We start from the raw sequence: 17,378 nt of genomic DNA, 5'->3' as shown, positions 1-17,378 counted from the left end.
AAAGACACCTGCTCCTTGGGAGGAAAGCGATGACAAACCTACCTTGCCAACAAAGGTCCGCATAGTCAAAGCTAGGGTTTTTCCAGTAGTGATGTATGGAAGTGAGAGCTGGACCATAAAGAAAGCAGACCGCCGAAGAATTGATGCTTTTGAATTGTGGTTCTGGAGGAGGCTCTTGAGAGTCCCCTGGACTGCAAGGAGAACAAACCTATCAATTCTAAAGGAAATCAACCCTGAGTGCTCACTAGAAGGATAGATCCTGAAGCTGAGGCTCCAATACTTTGGCCATCTCATGAGAAGAGACTCCCTGGAAAAGACCCTGAGGTTGGGAAAGTGTGAAGGCAAGAGGAGAAGGGGACGACAGAGGACGAGATGGTTGGATAGTGTCATTGAAGCTACCAACATGACTTTGACCCAACTCTGGGAGGCAGTGAAAGGCAGGAAGGCCTGGTGTGCTCTGGTCCATGGGATCACAAAGAGTTGTACACAACTTAACTACGAAACAACAAAGCAATCAAAACATCTCGCCTCTGGAAGAAGCACACTTCAGTGGTCCCCTTAATTGGAGCTTTGGGAACATGGCAAAAAAGTTTAGTAATAATAAAAGGCAAGTTTAAACATGTTCATGAATAATCTGGCCTCTCACCAGATTACTCGTAACAAGTCCGAGCCCACTTATAAATTCAAACATAGCCTGCAGGAAAAAAAACATGTCATAGAAATTCTCCGTTAAAGCGATCTGCTTTGAGGCTACTAATCTTGCTCAGTTAAATCACAGGCACAGACGGGATTTGAATCAAGAATTCCAGAGTTTTAAGCTCTCACGTCTGGAAAAACATTCAAATGCTGAAATCCTGTTGCTTAGCGTAGTAAATTGCACCTAGAGTGAGGGTGTGGGGAGTCAATTTCCCCATAACTTCCATGGATGCAAACGGGTCTCCTCCAGTTGTAAATTACTCCCCTAAACTGCAGGATGTCAGCCAATTAAGTAGGACAGGGTCACCTGCCTACCCACATTGGTAGCCGTTGCATTTCGCCCTCAAACAAGAGGGTGGGCTGTTTTCCCATTCTTCACGCGAGCCCCTGAGGGTCGTATAACCGTATAACGTATTCCTTACACGCATGCAGACAGAAAAATGAGACAATTCACAGTTGAACCAACGGCTTTTCTTTCTCCGAGCACCGGAAGTATTGGTAGAAAGATGTGTGCGTACCGAACTGAACCCTATAATCCAAGATGCACTTGTATCTATTGGTTAGCAAGGAAAGACGCAAGCCATATGATTGACTGTTCCACAGTCACTGCATGGCCGGTCCATAGACGCGCCATTAGTTTCCCCGCATAGGCCTGAAGCCCGCAGGAGAACTACTCCGACTTGCTTTCGCATGGGAACCGGAAGTAAAAAGACGGCCGAGGCGGCACGTCCTAACTTTCGCAGCACCGCCTCTTGCGGTGTTTTTTTAAACCCAATTGGTCGATTTCAATCCCCCAGCCCGCTGGCCCCGCCAATCAAGGGGGCGGTTTGGTGATTTATAATCGCCTAGCGCGTGATTCAATTCAAACGAAGTGGCCGGTTGGTGGTGGTTACGTCGTGTTTTCAAAGGGGATCGGCTGCTGCTGCTGCTGGTATCGGTAAGCTTCGCTCGATGGCTCGTTTTGTTTGGGATTTCAATTAGCCAACTGTGACAAATAAGCCTTTTTTGGTCTAGATGTCAGCGCTCAAGGTTTGCTGGGGGTTATAGATTGGGCGTGAAGCGAAAGAACCGCAGCTGAAGAAGCGAAAACCGAAGGAGAAGGGTAATAGTCATTGTAGCAAAAATCGATGGGATGTACTGGATTTCCCCTCGTCGTTATGGAGTAGTCCTGCTAAATCCCTGCGGGAGAGGTTAGCAGGCTCCCGCTGCGTGGGATCCGTTTTCGGTTTTTTGTTTTTTTTTAATTGTTCCCGGGATCCATCCCAAAAGGCTTTAAAATTTATTCTTCTGAGCACGCGCCGAGCCTAGAAAATTTTTGAACCAGCTCGCTGTCTTTTCTACACAAGGTCACTTCGTTTATTATCTTCGTTTTAGCAGCCTGCGGTAGGTTGGTAATATATGCTCTCTCTGCTAAAACCCATTGTCGGGAACCTTTGTTGTTCTGCTGCAATTGACCCCGTGATTGATCAGTAGATTCTAATCTACTTTCTCCCCACCCAACCCCTATCAAATAGTCAAAACACACCTGTTTCCCTTTTTAATTTATCTTGTGCTGTGGAGAGTTTTGGGCTCAGTAATTTGCAGGTGTTAATGTTTTCCTGTTCTTGCATATGCGTTGGTGACTGTTAAGCTGCATCTTTGTTTAAAATGTTTTGTCTTGCCTGACATCAGGCTGCTATAATGACTGGACTGCAAAATGAAATTAGGGTACAGTACAACAAACTGAATATGCATTTATGAATAAAAATAGTGCTGCCTAAAAATACTGTGCTCCTATTTTGGCTTCTCTGCTGAAACATTAGTGACTTGTCAGTGTTATTTTTCTTGAACTAAGGTGTCCAAATCTACTAAATCATGAACTTGGAATTTCTAATTTGGCAATTGCAAATGTGCATTGAAAAACACACACACCAGATAAACCCAACAACTACTTATGCAACATTTGCTTTATTTGAGAGAATCAAATGATGCCTAAGGAGTGTTCTTTTTATCTTTTTGCTAAAAAGCAAAATATGTTAACATGTGTTTCAGAGGATGTGGCAAAAAAAAAACTAGAAGAGATTCCCAAACTGGAAAATAAAGGAGTGGGTTTGTTGTAGGCATATACTTAACAAACAAAAAATGGTAGCCAGACCCTGCGTGTGCATTCTGTGTGGAAAGATTATATGCAAGAAATGTAAGACTTGTGTTTGAAAGTGAATGATACCAATTTTACCTTTCTCCTGCACAGCATTCAAGAGCAGAATGTTTAATTGAAGCAGGAACATCAAATTATTTCTTAACAAAACAAAAATATGTACAGAATCCTAAAACAGGCTTGGGTGATACCTTTATTGCATCATTATTTTTCTGGATCCATTTCAATCGGGTTTCAGGCCTGGTTCTGGTACAGAGACTGCCTTGGTTGCTCTGTATGATGACCTTTGCAGGGAGAGAGACGGGGGAGTGTGACCCTGTTGATACTCCTGGACCTCTCAGCGGCTTTCAACACCATCGACCATGGTGTCCTTCTGGATAGGCTGGCTGGGTTGGGAGTTGGGGGCACTGTTTTACGGTGGTTCCGCTCCTTCCTGGCTCATCGTGTCCAGAGGGTGATGCTGGGGGACAGTTGTTCTGCCCCATGGCGTTTATGTCATGGGGTTCCTCAGGGCTCAATACTGTCCCCCATGCTGTTTAACATCTACATGAAACCGCTGGGAGAGGTCATCAGGAGGTTTGGGCTGAGAAGTCAGCAATATGCTGATGATACTCAGCTCTGCCTCTCATTTTCCACCAATCCAGGTGAGGCGGTTTCTGTGCTGAACTCGTGTCTGGACCTGATAATGGACTGGATGAGGGTTAATAAATTGAAACTCAATCCAGACAAGACGGAAGTGCTGTTAGTAGGTGCTTCACCGGACAGGCTGGAGGGTCATTTCCCTGCCCTGAATGGGGTTACACTCCCCCTAAGGGACAGGGTCCGCATCTTGGGGGTGCTCCTGGACCCCAGTCTAACATTGGAAGCCCAGGTGGACTTGGTGGCCAGAGGCGCCTTCCTTCAGCTGCGGAAATTATACCAGCTACGGCCCTGCCTGGACGAGCGGGGTCTCATGACAGTTACACATGTACTGGTAACATCTCACATAGATTACTGCAATGCGCTCTACGTGGGGCTGCCTTTGAAGACGGTCCGGCGACTGCAGCTGGTCCAGAATCGAGCTGCGCGGCTGGTGAGCGGTGGGGCCGCTAGGGAACATATCAAGACAATTCTGTATAAGTTACATTGGCTACCAGTTGCTACCCGAACCCAATTCAAAGTGCTTGTTTTGACGTATAAAGCCCTAAATGGCTTGGGCCCTGGATACCTGAAGGACCGCCTCCTTCCATATGAACCTACCCGGCAGTTAAGATCTAACCAGGGGGGGCTTTTGAAAGAGCCATCGCTCAAGGAGGTAAGAGGGATGGCTTGTAGACAAAGGGCCTTTTCAGCAGCTGCCTTCAGACTATGGAATGCCCTCCCGACTGAGATTCGTCTGGCGCCGACGCTGATGACATTTTGGCACCAGGTCAAAACCTTCCTGTTCCAAAAGGCTTTTAACTGAAATAATATCAGCTGTGGGTCTGGTGGCAATTTTTAGAATATATATTTAAATTGCATTTTAATTATTTTGCCCTTTTATTTTGCCTTTTATTGTATTTTAAATGCTGTAAGCCGCCCAGAGACCTTCAGGTAGTGTGGGCGGCATATAAGTTAAATAAATAAATTATACAGTGGTGCCTCGCATTGCGTTAATTCGTTCCAGCGCAATCACTGTAGAACGAAAACATAATACGAAAATTAAAAGCCCACTGAAACGTATTGGCACCCCTTCAATGCGTTCCAAAACTCACCGTCCAGCGAAGATCCTCCATAGGGCGGCCATTTTTGGTGCCTGTGCAGCGAGGAATCCGTCCCAGAAAACAGCGGGGAGCCATTTTACCTGGTGACCATTTTGAAACCACTGATTAGTTGTCCAAAAATTGTCGTTTTGCGAAGAATTGGTTCCCGAAGCAGGGAACCGATCATCGCAAAGCGAAAAGCCCCTATTCAGACCATTGTTTTGCGATCGCAAAAGTGATCGCAAAAAGATCGTCGTAAAGTGGGGCAATTGTAAAGCGGTGCACAACTGTAATATAATTACTAAGTGAAGGTCCAGCAGGCCGCTTGATCAGGCTGGCTATTGTAGGTTTCGGGCAGTAGTGGGAAGCGAAAAATAAATCATCCTGCTTAGAGATTGAAGCCGTATGATCTGTGAACAACTGTGTACTGTCAAGTTGATTCTGGATTACTGTAAGCTTTCCCAGGGTTTTCTAACTATAAAGTCCCAGTCCCTTCTTCTGGGGTGAGCTGGAACTGTGGTGCTTGTCCAAGACTCCACAAGCCAGCTCTTTCTCAAGGTACAGTCTGGAACTGAACTCAGACCTCGGCTGTGCAACCAACCAGGTGCTCTGACAATCCAGCATGTTAACAGTAAAGATGGAGAGCTGCAAATTTGAAGACTTAAGTTTCTGGTGTGACATAACATTACATCTGCAGGGGTGTAGAAACTGTGCCCAGTATCTTGTTTATCCTGGTGTAACAAAGTTGCGAGGGCATAGAGTTCCCAGCATGATAGCACTTGTGCTTTGGCTGCAGGGCAGCTAGTGTATGTGCAACCTCAATTTCAGTGTGCAGTCCCAAGTTGGGCATGCGTAGCTGTGCAATAGGATTTTGACTTATGTTTCTCCAGTTCTGTATATGAAGGACTGTCAGTATAAATGATCTACAATGATGTTGCACTAAAAATATAAAATTTGGGGTAGGCTGTCCCAGTTTGAATTGCATTTCCTCACCTGAGATTTTTCTCAGACCATCAAGTAACTTAAGGGAAGCAAGAGCACTCCTACTAGGTTGGTATGCTGCGCTTGCCCCCACTGGCCTATACACAGAGGCCAACATGATGCCACAATTTAACTGGAGCAGAGAAAAATGACATTAACAACATGACTTTTAGTCTCTATGTACTGGATTTTGTGTTTGTAGACAACGCAGATCTGTTGAGCCTATTACCTTTTTATATGTTGAAGTCTATATGCACACTCTAAATTAGACTGTATTTACCAAATACTTCTGTAATTGTTCATCTGTATTTTGATTTTAACTGGCTGCTGGAAGTCTTATCTTTTACACTGATCTTCTATATTCTGTTCCTGTCAATGTTTTTTAAATTGAAAATTACTTTGCAGTTGGTTTGGCTTAAGAGTGCATAAATGAATGATATTTAAACTGAGACTTAAATGGTTGTTGTGGGTTTTTCGGGCTCTTTGGCCGTGTTCTGAAAGTTGTTCTTCCTAACGTTTCGCCAGTCTCTGTGGTCGGCATCTTCAGAGGACAGGAGTAGCACTCTGTGCTCTGGTGCAGTTTGTTTGGAAGTTGAATATTTATAGCTGTTGCATCAGCTTTTGTCCTTTTCAGGAGATGGGTGATTCCGGTGATCAGAGTGTTTTTGTTGTGGGTATTGTTGTGATAAGGAGGAGAGATGATGTGTCACTGTGATTGATGGGTGTGGTTAGCTATTCTTTTGTGTGTAGTGATCACTGGTCCTTGTAGCTGGGTAGAGTTAGTTGACCTTTTGCAGGCTGTATTTTTCAGTGCTGGGAGCCATGGGTGATCCAAAAGGACAAAAGCTGAACAGCTATACTCAACTCCCAAACAAACTGCACCAGAGCACAGAGTGCTACTCCTGTCCTCTGAAGATGCCGGCCACAGAGACTGGCAAAATGTTAGGAAGAACAACCTTCAGAACACGGCCAAAGAGCCTGAAAAACCCACAACAACCATTAGATCCCAGCCGTGAAAGCCTTCGCGAATACCTTGAGACTTAAATCTTTTGTTGTTGTTTTCCTATCAGCTAGTCAAGCAGAGCTGCAAGACAGAGTTACATTGGCAGAAGAAAACTTTAAAAAATGGTAAGCCTTAAAATATGTTATTTGGTATTTGTTCATTAGTGAAAAACTGAGACATGGATTTTTTAAAATGAATGTCTGTGATCTAAACTCTTCTGTGTGAAATGGAAATTTCAAAGACAGGCAAACAAAAAAAAACAGACAGAAAAAAAGAAATTTGGAGGAAATCATAAAAATATGCAGCTCTTTTTAAAAAGCACCTTTACAGATATTAAGTCACCCTTCACCTTCAGGAACATAAAATATATTATGTAAATGTACTGGTTTGCTCACAAAATATTAAAGATACATTATATTTAAAACTACAGTATAGTGTATTCAGACAATCTACTTTTGGAATTTATTCTTTTGTTTGAGATAAACTGCTAAACTCTTAAGAAACCTTGGTTGTCTTCAGTTTTTGCCAGTGTATGAAAAGAAGGTGAAAATTGAAAAGAGAAAATCACCAACATGATTGGAGGCCATTTACTGTATTATGCATTCTGGTCTTAATCTTTTGCATAGTATCAAGCAGTCATAGAAAGTGTTAACTTTAGAAATAAAAAGAGAGAAAAGAATGCAAGACTCACTGGCTGAAATACTGTTGCTTTTTGTAACCAAAGGTGTAATATTTGCTAATTTCTAGCTGGCAATTAAAGAGTCAGCACTGGGGTGGGTGCTCCAGAAGCAATAGGATTTCAGCCACTGAATACTGATTTTGCTTCATAAAACACTGTCTAACCCAGGGAAGGGGAATCTCTGTTGAAATAGCAATGATATTACTATATCTGAAAAATGCTTACAGTTGTATTATATTTTAGTCCCACAAGCAATATGCTATCTTTATATTGGAAACCTGATGGGAAATGTTTATCATTTTATATTAATTTTTCAGGAGGACAAAGAAAATGCTCACGGCTGTACATGGAACCAAACTGACACTACTCTGGAACAAAATGTAGCTTCTCCAAACATCTCAAAGTCACCCACTGTACTGAAGCAAATTAGTGCCGTTACAAACTGTAACCCTCTATCTAGTTCTACAGCAATTATTTCTAAGTCTTCTGAAACTAAAACAAAGAACATGTCATTTAATCAGACCCTCCTGCTCAAACAAAATACAAAAGAGAAACAGTTGAAAACACCTGCACTCAATTCTGGTGCATGCCTTTCAGAGAGGCGAGTACTCGGCTCATATCGTGGTAAGATTGTGTCATCGAAGATAAACTCTTTCAGAAAAACGATGGAAAATCAGGGCAGTAGGAACTCTTGGGCTGTTCCTCCTAAGTCGGCAGGGAAGATGGGATCCATAAGTGGTAGTGCAGGAGATGCCAAAGTCACCAGTACAGGATGTCCTTCAAAGCCTGCAGGTAGTACCTCACAGATCAAGCCTACCGTGAGAGTGTCTGTTAGCAACCCCAAGCCCATTTTGAGTTATGAGAAACAATCTGCTACATCCGTGAATAAGGCGGCAGCTCAAAGAAAACCTGACAAGAGTTCAAAACCACTGTTGGTTCCATCTTGTGCTAACATTTCTGCCCATAAACCAAAGAAACCTCTTCTGCCTAAAAGTGGAACAGGAAGTTTATTAGAACCTGTTTCTGATCCTCATGGTACTGTGTCGGCTTCCAAACCGCTTGACCATCGGAAAACTGCTCTGGCAAAATCAGCAGAAATGAGAAGGTAATGGAAATAACATTTGTTTTGTGTTGATAACTGAAGCACCTTTCTGCTGTGTATCTGCACAGAGAAGTTGTGATGTCCAGAAATAAAAATAAACTATTTGGAAGCGGGGGGAATTTTTCTAGAGTGTATTCTGTGCAATGCTTTGCAGTTACACTTGGTTCACCTGTCTAGAGGTACTGAGGCTATACTATACAGGCCCTTACAGTTTTGAGGTTGAAAAGCTGTTAAGTGTTAAAACCAGCCAGCAAGAATGGTAAAGGTTAATAACAAAAAACAAAAACCAACAGTCATTTGAAGAAAGACCAGTTTGATGGCTCTGTGGCAGTAGGGATTCATGGTAAATATTTTTTCTTTTAAAAAATCCTCATTTGCTTCATGTTAACCAAATATACGAAGCTTAAGAAACAAAATTTGTGCATCTCTTTTCCTAGTTTACACTGTACTGCTCTGATTTGGGTCTAAATAAGCAATTTTCCACAGCTCATGAATTTAAGCAGTATGAGACAATTGCCCATAGCAGTAGAAATGCAGGATGCACTCCAGATATTTTTTAATCTACGGTTCCCATCAGCACTACCTAACATGGGCAGTTGAGAGGGATGATGGGAGTGGCATCCTAAAACCTCTAGAGAATTACAGTTGCCTATCCCTGATCTAGTCCCAGGACTTGATTGTCATTCTTGGGAAGATGTTCCCAAGGGATCCCCTTTATCTTGCTGTGCACTTAATGCCAGACACATCTGTAAACAATGCATAATTATTTCCTTTTATTCTGGTCTGGTATTGACTTAATACTGTTTGATCACTTAACTGTGATTAGGAAAGTAGGAATGAACTGCAGGCTTGTACACTCTTCATTCACCCCGTGATGACACTTCTGTTTCTTTTTAGTTTTGCAGCCATCATTGGTACTATGTCTGCCCTGGCATTTTTGTGAATTATGATTTTTGTCATGTGGCCATCATTTCAAATGAGTTTCCTGACTATGTTTAATGGTAACACTAGAGCAGTGGTCTAACTAGCAATAGCTTAGATGGCATAAGGTAGTAGAGAAATAGATTCAAGAAATAAGAAATTGAGGTGGGATGATTAGGGTGGTTCTGGATACAAAGTCATATAAAAAGGTTGAGGATGAAATACAATTGTTAAAAAGAAAATATATGAAAGATAGCAAAGTTATAGCAGAAATTTCAGCAAAAAGGAAGAAGAGAAATACTGGAAATGGAAAAAAATTCAGAGAGATTAAATACTTATTTGAAAAGAGTATTTTGAGTCTAGTTATAAAAATTCAAGGATGCTGCTCAGAGCCACAGTAGCTTAAAAAAGTGAAAAATCTTATAGGAGTGATTAAAAATGATAAGACATAAGACATAAATTTATTTATAAGAGTTATAATGTGCAATTTGTTGAGGGATAAATTAGCGATTCTTATTTACACCGTGAAACGAAGCAAAGTGTTCAAAGCATTGTTAATATACTAATTTACTTATTTGTAGATCTCAAGTAGCTGAAAGGCGAGCATCAAAAATGATTAAGAAGCCACCTGCTTCGGTATCTGCAGACAGACGACCTGAAACAGAAACGCTTCAGCAAAATACGAATAAACGAGTTGAATCCTTCTGGGCTGCTATAGCAGAAGAAGATGAGCAAAGTCTAGTGAATGATGGAGTTAAGAAGACTCTTGCAGAATGCCTGTCCTTAATTGAAAAGGTGAGGCATCAGTGGCAGTCATGATAAAATAAGCATGTGATAAATTGACACTGGAATCCTGATCATGCAGCTTCATGAATATACTGTAAGGCTGATGATTTAATCACCCATGGACTTCAATCTTTAATTAAAATTTTCCTATTCTCCCACTTCAGATTCTAAAGTCCCATTCATGGACTTTAATTAAAGATTAGGGTCCATGAATGCTGATATCACCAGCTTTATGCATGCAGAGCTGCACCAACAGGAATCTAGTCAGTTAATTTTATTCATCTCTAATATTTGAAGCAATGGCACATATTGTCACAACAACTTGGATTTTCACTAAATGAAATTTAAAAAGCGATTGCTATAACTACTTGAAGATGAAATCTCACTGCTGGCAATAAGATTTCCAGAGCAAGATAAATTGAACAAATGGCTATTCCAAAATTGGAACAGCCGTGATGATTCTGGTAGGAAAGAAGTGGAAAAATAAAACAAATTTGTTACCTGTAAGTAACAGAGTTACAACTAGAGATGGGCACGAACCAGCGGTTCAGTCTAGTTTATTTACCAGTCCCACAGGTTCCACCTTTTGACACCAGACTGGCAGACTGCCACTCAGAGGCAGCACTCAGAGGAGGTGGGGCAGAGAAGCTGGGGCACTGCTTCAGAAGGGGGCACCTGTCAGAAGGAGGCAGGGCACCAAACTAGACCACCTGTGAGGCAGTAAACGAACCCATCTCTAGTTATAACTGGGACTGCTGAAAACAGTTCTACCTACTGCCTCTTCTCATTAGACTCTTGCTTAGCAGAGAACCTTTTATATGAGAAAATGTATTTATTTATTTATTTATTTATTTATTTATTTAACTTATAATCCGCCCATACTACCTGAAGGTCTCTGAGCAGCTTACAACATTTAAAATACAATAAAAAGGCAAAATAAAAGGGCAAAATAATTAAAATGCAATTAAAAATGTGTACTCTAAAAATTGCCATGAGACCCACAGCTGATATTATTAAAAGCCCTTTTGGAACAGGAAGGCAGTAGTCCACGTGCCAGCTGCCCTGAGTACACTATGTCTAGAGGGGCGGGGTAAAAATTGAATAAATAAATAACCCATGTTTTTAGTTTTGTTGACTCCCCCATTAAGCACAGAATCCAATTACATTGCAAGAAACTGGGAGATCTAATTTTGTGTAGGGTAGGACAGAGGGGAGACATCTCCCCTCCAACTTCTCTGCTAAACATAAAGGAAGAAACTGAGTATTTTCTAAGGCTGCCCTGACTTTGATGATTTGGACTAGTTTCAAAGCTCATGCAGTGAAAAATCTGGTCATTGCAACAAATTCATAGTCACTCCTCTAGAATTTGTATCAAATAGGAATTTTAAGAAGCTGGCTAACTAGCTCATCCTTGCCTTTCAGTAACTAAAATGTTTACTGTTTTATTATTGTCTTTAGGGTTTTCCTGGTGATACAGTTCATTCCACCTTGGAAAAACTAATCCTAAAAGTGCCAGATGCAAAAAAGCTTGCCAAGTATTGGGTGTGCCAGATGCGCCTTGAGCAGTGTCGTTCCACAGAAAAGGTCCTTAGCATCTATGGAAATGCCATTCTCGCAGGAGCACAGGTAAGAACTCTTATAAACACTACAAGGTTTCTAATAGGGTATGTTTTGACAGCATTTACATTAATTGTAAGGTAATATACAGACATTCTGCAAATGAGGCATAAGTTTTATTCATAGACTTGTTCATAGTACTTTTCAGTGTCCAAGCTGACTCAACTTTTTATTTCTTCATTATCTCACCTTGCATGCAAGCAGCTCAAGGGGCTGTACTTGGCTCTCTTCCACTGCTTTTATGATCCTCAGAGGTTTGGTAGGTGGTAACTGGACCAAGGTCACTCAATGAGCTTTATGGAAATTTGAACCTGAGTTTACCAAGTCATCGTCCAACGTTCTAACAGCTGCAACACACTGCTCAACCACAACTGACCCGAACAGATAATAACCAATCATGTTTCTTTCAGCCAAAGGATGAGTTACGTCATGCATTAGTAGATGCTATGAAGAGTACAAGAAATGAAACAAAATCTGATGGTAAGATTAATTATTTCCACTATGCAAATAAATAACATATTTCACAAAGATTGCACTCTTGCCCTTCATCACCATGGCTTAGTTCAGGGGTCTCCAAACTATGGCCCGCAGGCCACATCTGGCCCGCCTTGTCTTTTTATCTAGCCTGGGCATAGGATGTGGAGGGAAGGGGGATCCAAAGACAGCGGGGGTGAGGGATTACTTCCCTTCCCTTCTTTGGCTCTCAAAAATGTGTAAAATATATGATGTGGCCTTCATACTGAAATGTTTGGAGACCCCTGGCTTAGTTCTATTTATTATTATGTAGTGTATAAGTGTATCTGCACACAAACACATATATAATGCTTATTGGCAGAAGAAAATCGTAAAGAGATAAAATGTTAGTGTTTTATAGGTTAACAGTTTTATTTCCATGTGAGCTTTTGAGGATCAAAATCTACTTTGTCAGACGATGGAATGGAAATATATGATACAGTGGTGCCTCGCTTAACGAGTGCCCTGTTTAACGAAGAAACCGCTTAGCGATTAAGATTTTGCGATCAAAAAAGCGATCGCATTGCAACATTTTAAATAGGAAAAAATCGCTTTGCGACGATCGGTAAGCTGTTTCGCTTACCGATTATCACATAGCGATCTTTTTTCTACAGCTGATCGGCGGTTCCAAAATGACCGCCAGGTAAAAAACATGGCTGGCCGCTGTGTTTAGGGACGGATTCCTCGCATACCGGGCAGCGAAAATGGCCGCCGTATGGAGGATTTTCATTTAAAGGTAAATTTTAAGCCCATAGGAACGCATTGAAGGGGTTTCAGTGCATTCCTATGGGCTTTTTCAAATCACTTAACGATGTTTTCGGTTAGCAGCAATTTTTGCTGCACCGATTAACATCGCTAAGCGAGGCACTGTGCATATGTTCATACATATCCAAATGACCAGTGCAGAAATGTGATGGGTTGGTAAGGAAGAAATTGTGCTTTTCGCAGGCCTGAAATCTTTTCTCACTGCTTTTTTTTTTTGGGAACTTTTAAAAATAATCATAAAATACATTGTAATATGAATTTAAAAAGCAAATGAGTGAAAAAATACCAGCAGGCTATGCTCACTGTTTAGTAAGAAAACTCTGTTTGCTAAAACTTGGCAAGTTGGAAGATATTTTCAGTCCTTTATCATCTTTTTTACTGACTCTGCTTGTTATGTTTATTAAGACATTTCTGGAGGGACTGAACTATTCCTTGTTAAACAGGTTTTGTTCAAAGCATCTTATTTTGATGACAACTTCTGCAGTTTGGAAATATATACTATACCCTTTTGCACTGATCCGTACAAGAGAACATGACAAATATAATTGGGAAACAAAACTACAATAAACATGTGCTATAAATTCTATTAATTATTCAGTGGGCAAAATCCTATTCACATAGTTATGCCAGCATAAACTGGATCTAGATACCAGAAATAATAAATTTAGATTAATTGAAGATTAATTGAAGATTGCCACCTGGTTGTTGCCAGTGGTCCTGTTCCTGGTGGCTGCAATCCAGCAGTGATTTTTGACTGTTAAGAGTCTTCTCCCAGTACTTTTGGTTCCAAAAGGGAGCCTTAGGGGTGGATATGGATATAGCAAGCTTTCAGTTCATTTACACTGATTATATCCGGCACCTGGACCCAATTTATACCAGAGTAACTATGCGGACAGGATTTTGCTCATTGACTAGTATAGACGATAACTATCGAAACAGGTGGCATTTGTTTAAAAAAAAGTAATCTAACCTTTGGTTTTCACTTTCACAAAAGTCAATCACCTTGAATTAGGGCTACATTTGTATTTTCCTCCCTCCAGAGGAATGCTTGAAAAATAACATCACTCAAAATCATGAGGCAGAAGTTTATAATAAAGATGAAGTGAAGATAGGAAAAGCTCTCAACAAAGTCTCCTTTGAGAAAATTGTAAACTCTAACAATGAAGAGGCTTCTCAAAAAGCAACAGAAACTTGTGTGGAATCTGAACAAGGAGGATTTCAACCTGAAAAAAAGTTAAGAAATGAACACAGCCGGAAGTCCACAGTTCTTAAAAAAGAAGAGCAGAGTGTTGGCAATGAAGAGGAAATCCTAGCATTTAAAACTCCTGAAAATGTCAAAAGGGGCTCATACATTAAGTATAATCTGTCAACTACTCCTTACTTGGGAAGGTAAGCCCTCATTCCAAATTTAAGATGTAGTCCCTACCCAGGCACTACAGAGGTGTGTGTGTGTGTGTGTGTGTGTGAGAGAGAGAGAGAACCATCACAAGGTTCAGAATATAAGATAAGTGAATCCCTAAAGACAGGGAAGCAAGTGCATTCAATATAACCGGTTGATGCAGAATTCCTTCTTCTCTCATGTAGAGGAATGAGCTTCTGATCCACCATAGAATTTCTGCTGGTAGGCTAGAGGAGACGGTGATCTTCATTTCCACTATCCTTCTGTACTCTTAACCCCACCCTATTTGGGGGACCTTTTAGAACTTAATTGTGTGGGAGGATCAGCCTCTTCTCTTCCTACTTGGTGCTGAAAGCAGCAGTCTAAGTAGAATCCTGATTGGGGTTTGTTTCTATTGCTGAAAAATAAATTGGATCCCATGCACTGGAATCCACAGAACAGTGGGATGGATCGCAAAAGGAACAGTACTGGCCATTTAATGCACATGAGGAGATCAATAACAATGTGCATTGTTTGGGAGAATTTTCTGTTCTTATCAGTAAAAAACTTCATCAAAGCAAAATAATTTATTTTAAAGGCAGTTCTTTGACACTATTGGAGAACTTGCTCATTTTTCTTCAGTTATAGCAGGCCTTTATGACCATATGACTAAGTGATGCAAGACAGTTTTGTAGTTTCCACCTAATTTTTTTATCTCAATGCTGCATGAGCCACCAAGTGTTCATTCTACACAGAGACTAACAGCACAGAATCAACTATTTGTATGTTTTAATGACTCCTTAGCCCAAAGTGTGCAACTTTGTAAGGTCAATGTGGATATTGGCAGTTATGTGATGATTCAAGATGATCCTTGTTACTAGGGCGTTCTCTCAATACTGGTGCTATTATTAACAAGCTCATGGGGTTAGTTTTTGTGCTGCACTGTTTCAGTCCTCCTTCCTGTGTTTCAAAGATATAGAAAGTCACAACAAGTCTTAAGGACTGATTCTATTTTTTAAGGTACTGTACAACAATCTACATTTATTAAAATACAGTCATGTCATCTTTTGGTTGCTGCACAATGGTGGAGGGCGGGGTTTCACTTAACTGGGGCTTATTTTGGGGGTAGGGTTTATATTACGAACATCCTGAAAATTTTTTACTAGGGTTTATTTTTCAGGTTAGGTCTTGTTTACGGGGGAAAAAGGTATGAGAAATTTGACTGTTTTTAAAGGATTTTAGTGTATTCACGGTGAGAGGAATTGCACTCTGGGGCCTTACCACTGTTGGCTTCACATTCAAGTCTCAGAGTTGTGGCCTTGTATGAAGGTATTGATTTATTTTTACCTTGTTTTCTGACTAGAGATGGGGGTTTTCATATACAAATATGACTATCCCCACAGAGGTGGAAATAACGAGGGTCCACTCATGATTTCGCTGGCTTTGCGGTAGCCATTCTCCAACCTACCAGAGAGGCTTGTCAAACCGCCTTCTGCCAGGACCGGGTAATCAATTGCAGACCATGGCGCAATAGGAAGGCTCCACAGAGCCAGCAGCAGCAGCAAAATTGTGACTGGACAATCTGGCCCCATGGGGCCAGACCCTCATTATTTCCACCTGTGCGGGGATATGCGAATACGAATAGCCCCATCTCTAGTTCTCTGACTTTTCATCACATTGAGCTCAAGAAGGTGAACAATAATATAAATAAATTGTTGAACAGCATTAAAATAAAAGCACGTTAAGAAAAACTGCAGTAAATACCTGTAGTTAAAACTAATTTATTGGCTGTTGCCAAAGTACTTCTGAGATCTTAAAATCCCCCGATAATCACAAGATTGAAGGAGGGCTTAAAAAGATGCCACTGGCATTCATACATCTTACAAAACATTCTTAGATTAATATTGCTGTCTCTTCCGTGTTAATGGATCGGTTCTTTGCCTACCCTATGTTCTAGGCTGATATGCAGTCCTCAATAAATACTGACAAAGGAAACTCAGTGGGGCTTGCCAGTAGCAGATTAATGGCAGAGGCAAGGTCTGAATTAGCTCATGCTTGTTGTGAGCCCCAGTTCATTTTGAGGTGATTTTTATACCAAATAGATATGCTTAAATCAATTAAAAATGGATATCCTGATGGTGTTCGAAATCTCAAAATCTTGATAAATTTTACTTTCCGGTGTTGTCAGACAAAGCTATTTCAGTGCCTTCTGAGTAAACTAAACTGTATTCCTACAGGTCATCTGTAGCTGGGACACAGAGACATACTATATAATCTATTTTGATTGAATTATCTGTTAAAACAAGAAAAATGTATTTGCAATATACATTTATATAATATACATTTATATATTTCAGTGCATATCTAATATCTCTTTCTATGGCTTTCCCCTTTTCTGATCCTCAAGTGCAAAGAAAAAACTTCAGAGTGAAACTAATGATTCTGCAGTTAAAGACCTGAAATTCCTCACACCAGTGAGACGTTCTCGCCGTATAAAAAACAAGGAATCCAAGTTACCAAATATATTGAAAGACCACAACCTTTGTGTTTCTTCACTTGAACAGCTTGGAGAACTGGGCGATGATGGCATTGGTTTCATCTACAGACAAAACAGTGCTCTGTAGAAATTATCTCAACCAGAGTAAACCAAAAAAGGGCAGTATAGAATGTTTTAAATGTTATTTGGATCAAGGTTCTGTATCTCAATGCAGTTTTAAAAACTGAGTAGGCCATAGGGATGGCAAGCTTGTAAGTCTGTGTCTGGAATTTAAAAAAAATGTCTAACTGTATATTAATATTTTGTATTAGTGAAAAGCAGAATTATTCCAAAATATATCTTTTAATAATAAACGTTAATATCTTCAGCTTTATGGTTATAGGTTTCTCTTAAATTAAACTAAACTAGAGGTAAGGGATAACAAGTGTGCTAATATTTGAAAATAGTATCAACTCCCACTAAAATCCAAACTACTGTACTAGATTCCTGAAGCAAACGTCAACATTCAGCATTCGTTTTCAGCTGTAGTTGACTCCATCAACTATGCAGGACTCCATCGTATTCACTTAAAAAGGTAAAGGT

General features: G+C 40.6%; 1 protein-coding gene across 1 annotated transcript; it reads left to right on the top strand.

The window, feature by feature from the left end:
* The first annotated feature begins 1,277 nt into the window (after window positions 1-1,277).
* On the top strand, window positions 1,278-17,163 carry CKAP2 (cytoskeleton associated protein 2). Its single transcript, XM_020788006.3, has 8 exons — window positions 1,278-1,633; window positions 6,606-6,663; window positions 7,535-8,322; window positions 9,822-10,035; window positions 11,485-11,652; window positions 12,054-12,123; window positions 13,962-14,310; window positions 16,707-17,163. The coding sequence occupies exons 2-8, from the start codon at window positions 6,661-6,663 to the stop codon at window positions 16,921-16,923; spliced, it is 1,809 nt and encodes a 602-aa protein (XP_020643665.3). The 5' UTR covers window positions 1,278-1,633; window positions 6,606-6,660; the 3' UTR covers window positions 16,924-17,163.
* The last annotated feature ends 215 nt before the right edge of the window (window positions 17,164-17,378 follow it).

The sequence above is a fragment of the Pogona vitticeps genome, chromosome 1 (genome assembly GCF_051106095.1).
Source record: "Pogona vitticeps strain Pit_001003342236 chromosome 1, PviZW2.1, whole genome shotgun sequence".
Taxonomy (NCBI): Eukaryota; Metazoa; Chordata; class Lepidosauria; order Squamata; family Agamidae; genus Pogona; species Pogona vitticeps.
Note: the sequence above shows the minus strand (reverse complement) of the source record. Positions and strands in the feature narration are given on the sequence as shown.

Coding starts and splice junctions, on each gene's coding strand:
- CKAP2 (XM_020788006.3), top strand. Junction 10,036..11,484: donor GCCTGTCCTTAATTGAAAAG/GTGAGGCATCAG, acceptor TATTGTCTTTAG/GGTTTTCCTGGTGATACAGT. Junction 11,653..12,053: donor CCATTCTCGCAGGAGCACAG/GTAAGAACTCTT, acceptor TGTTTCTTTCAG/CCAAAGGATGAGTTACGTCA.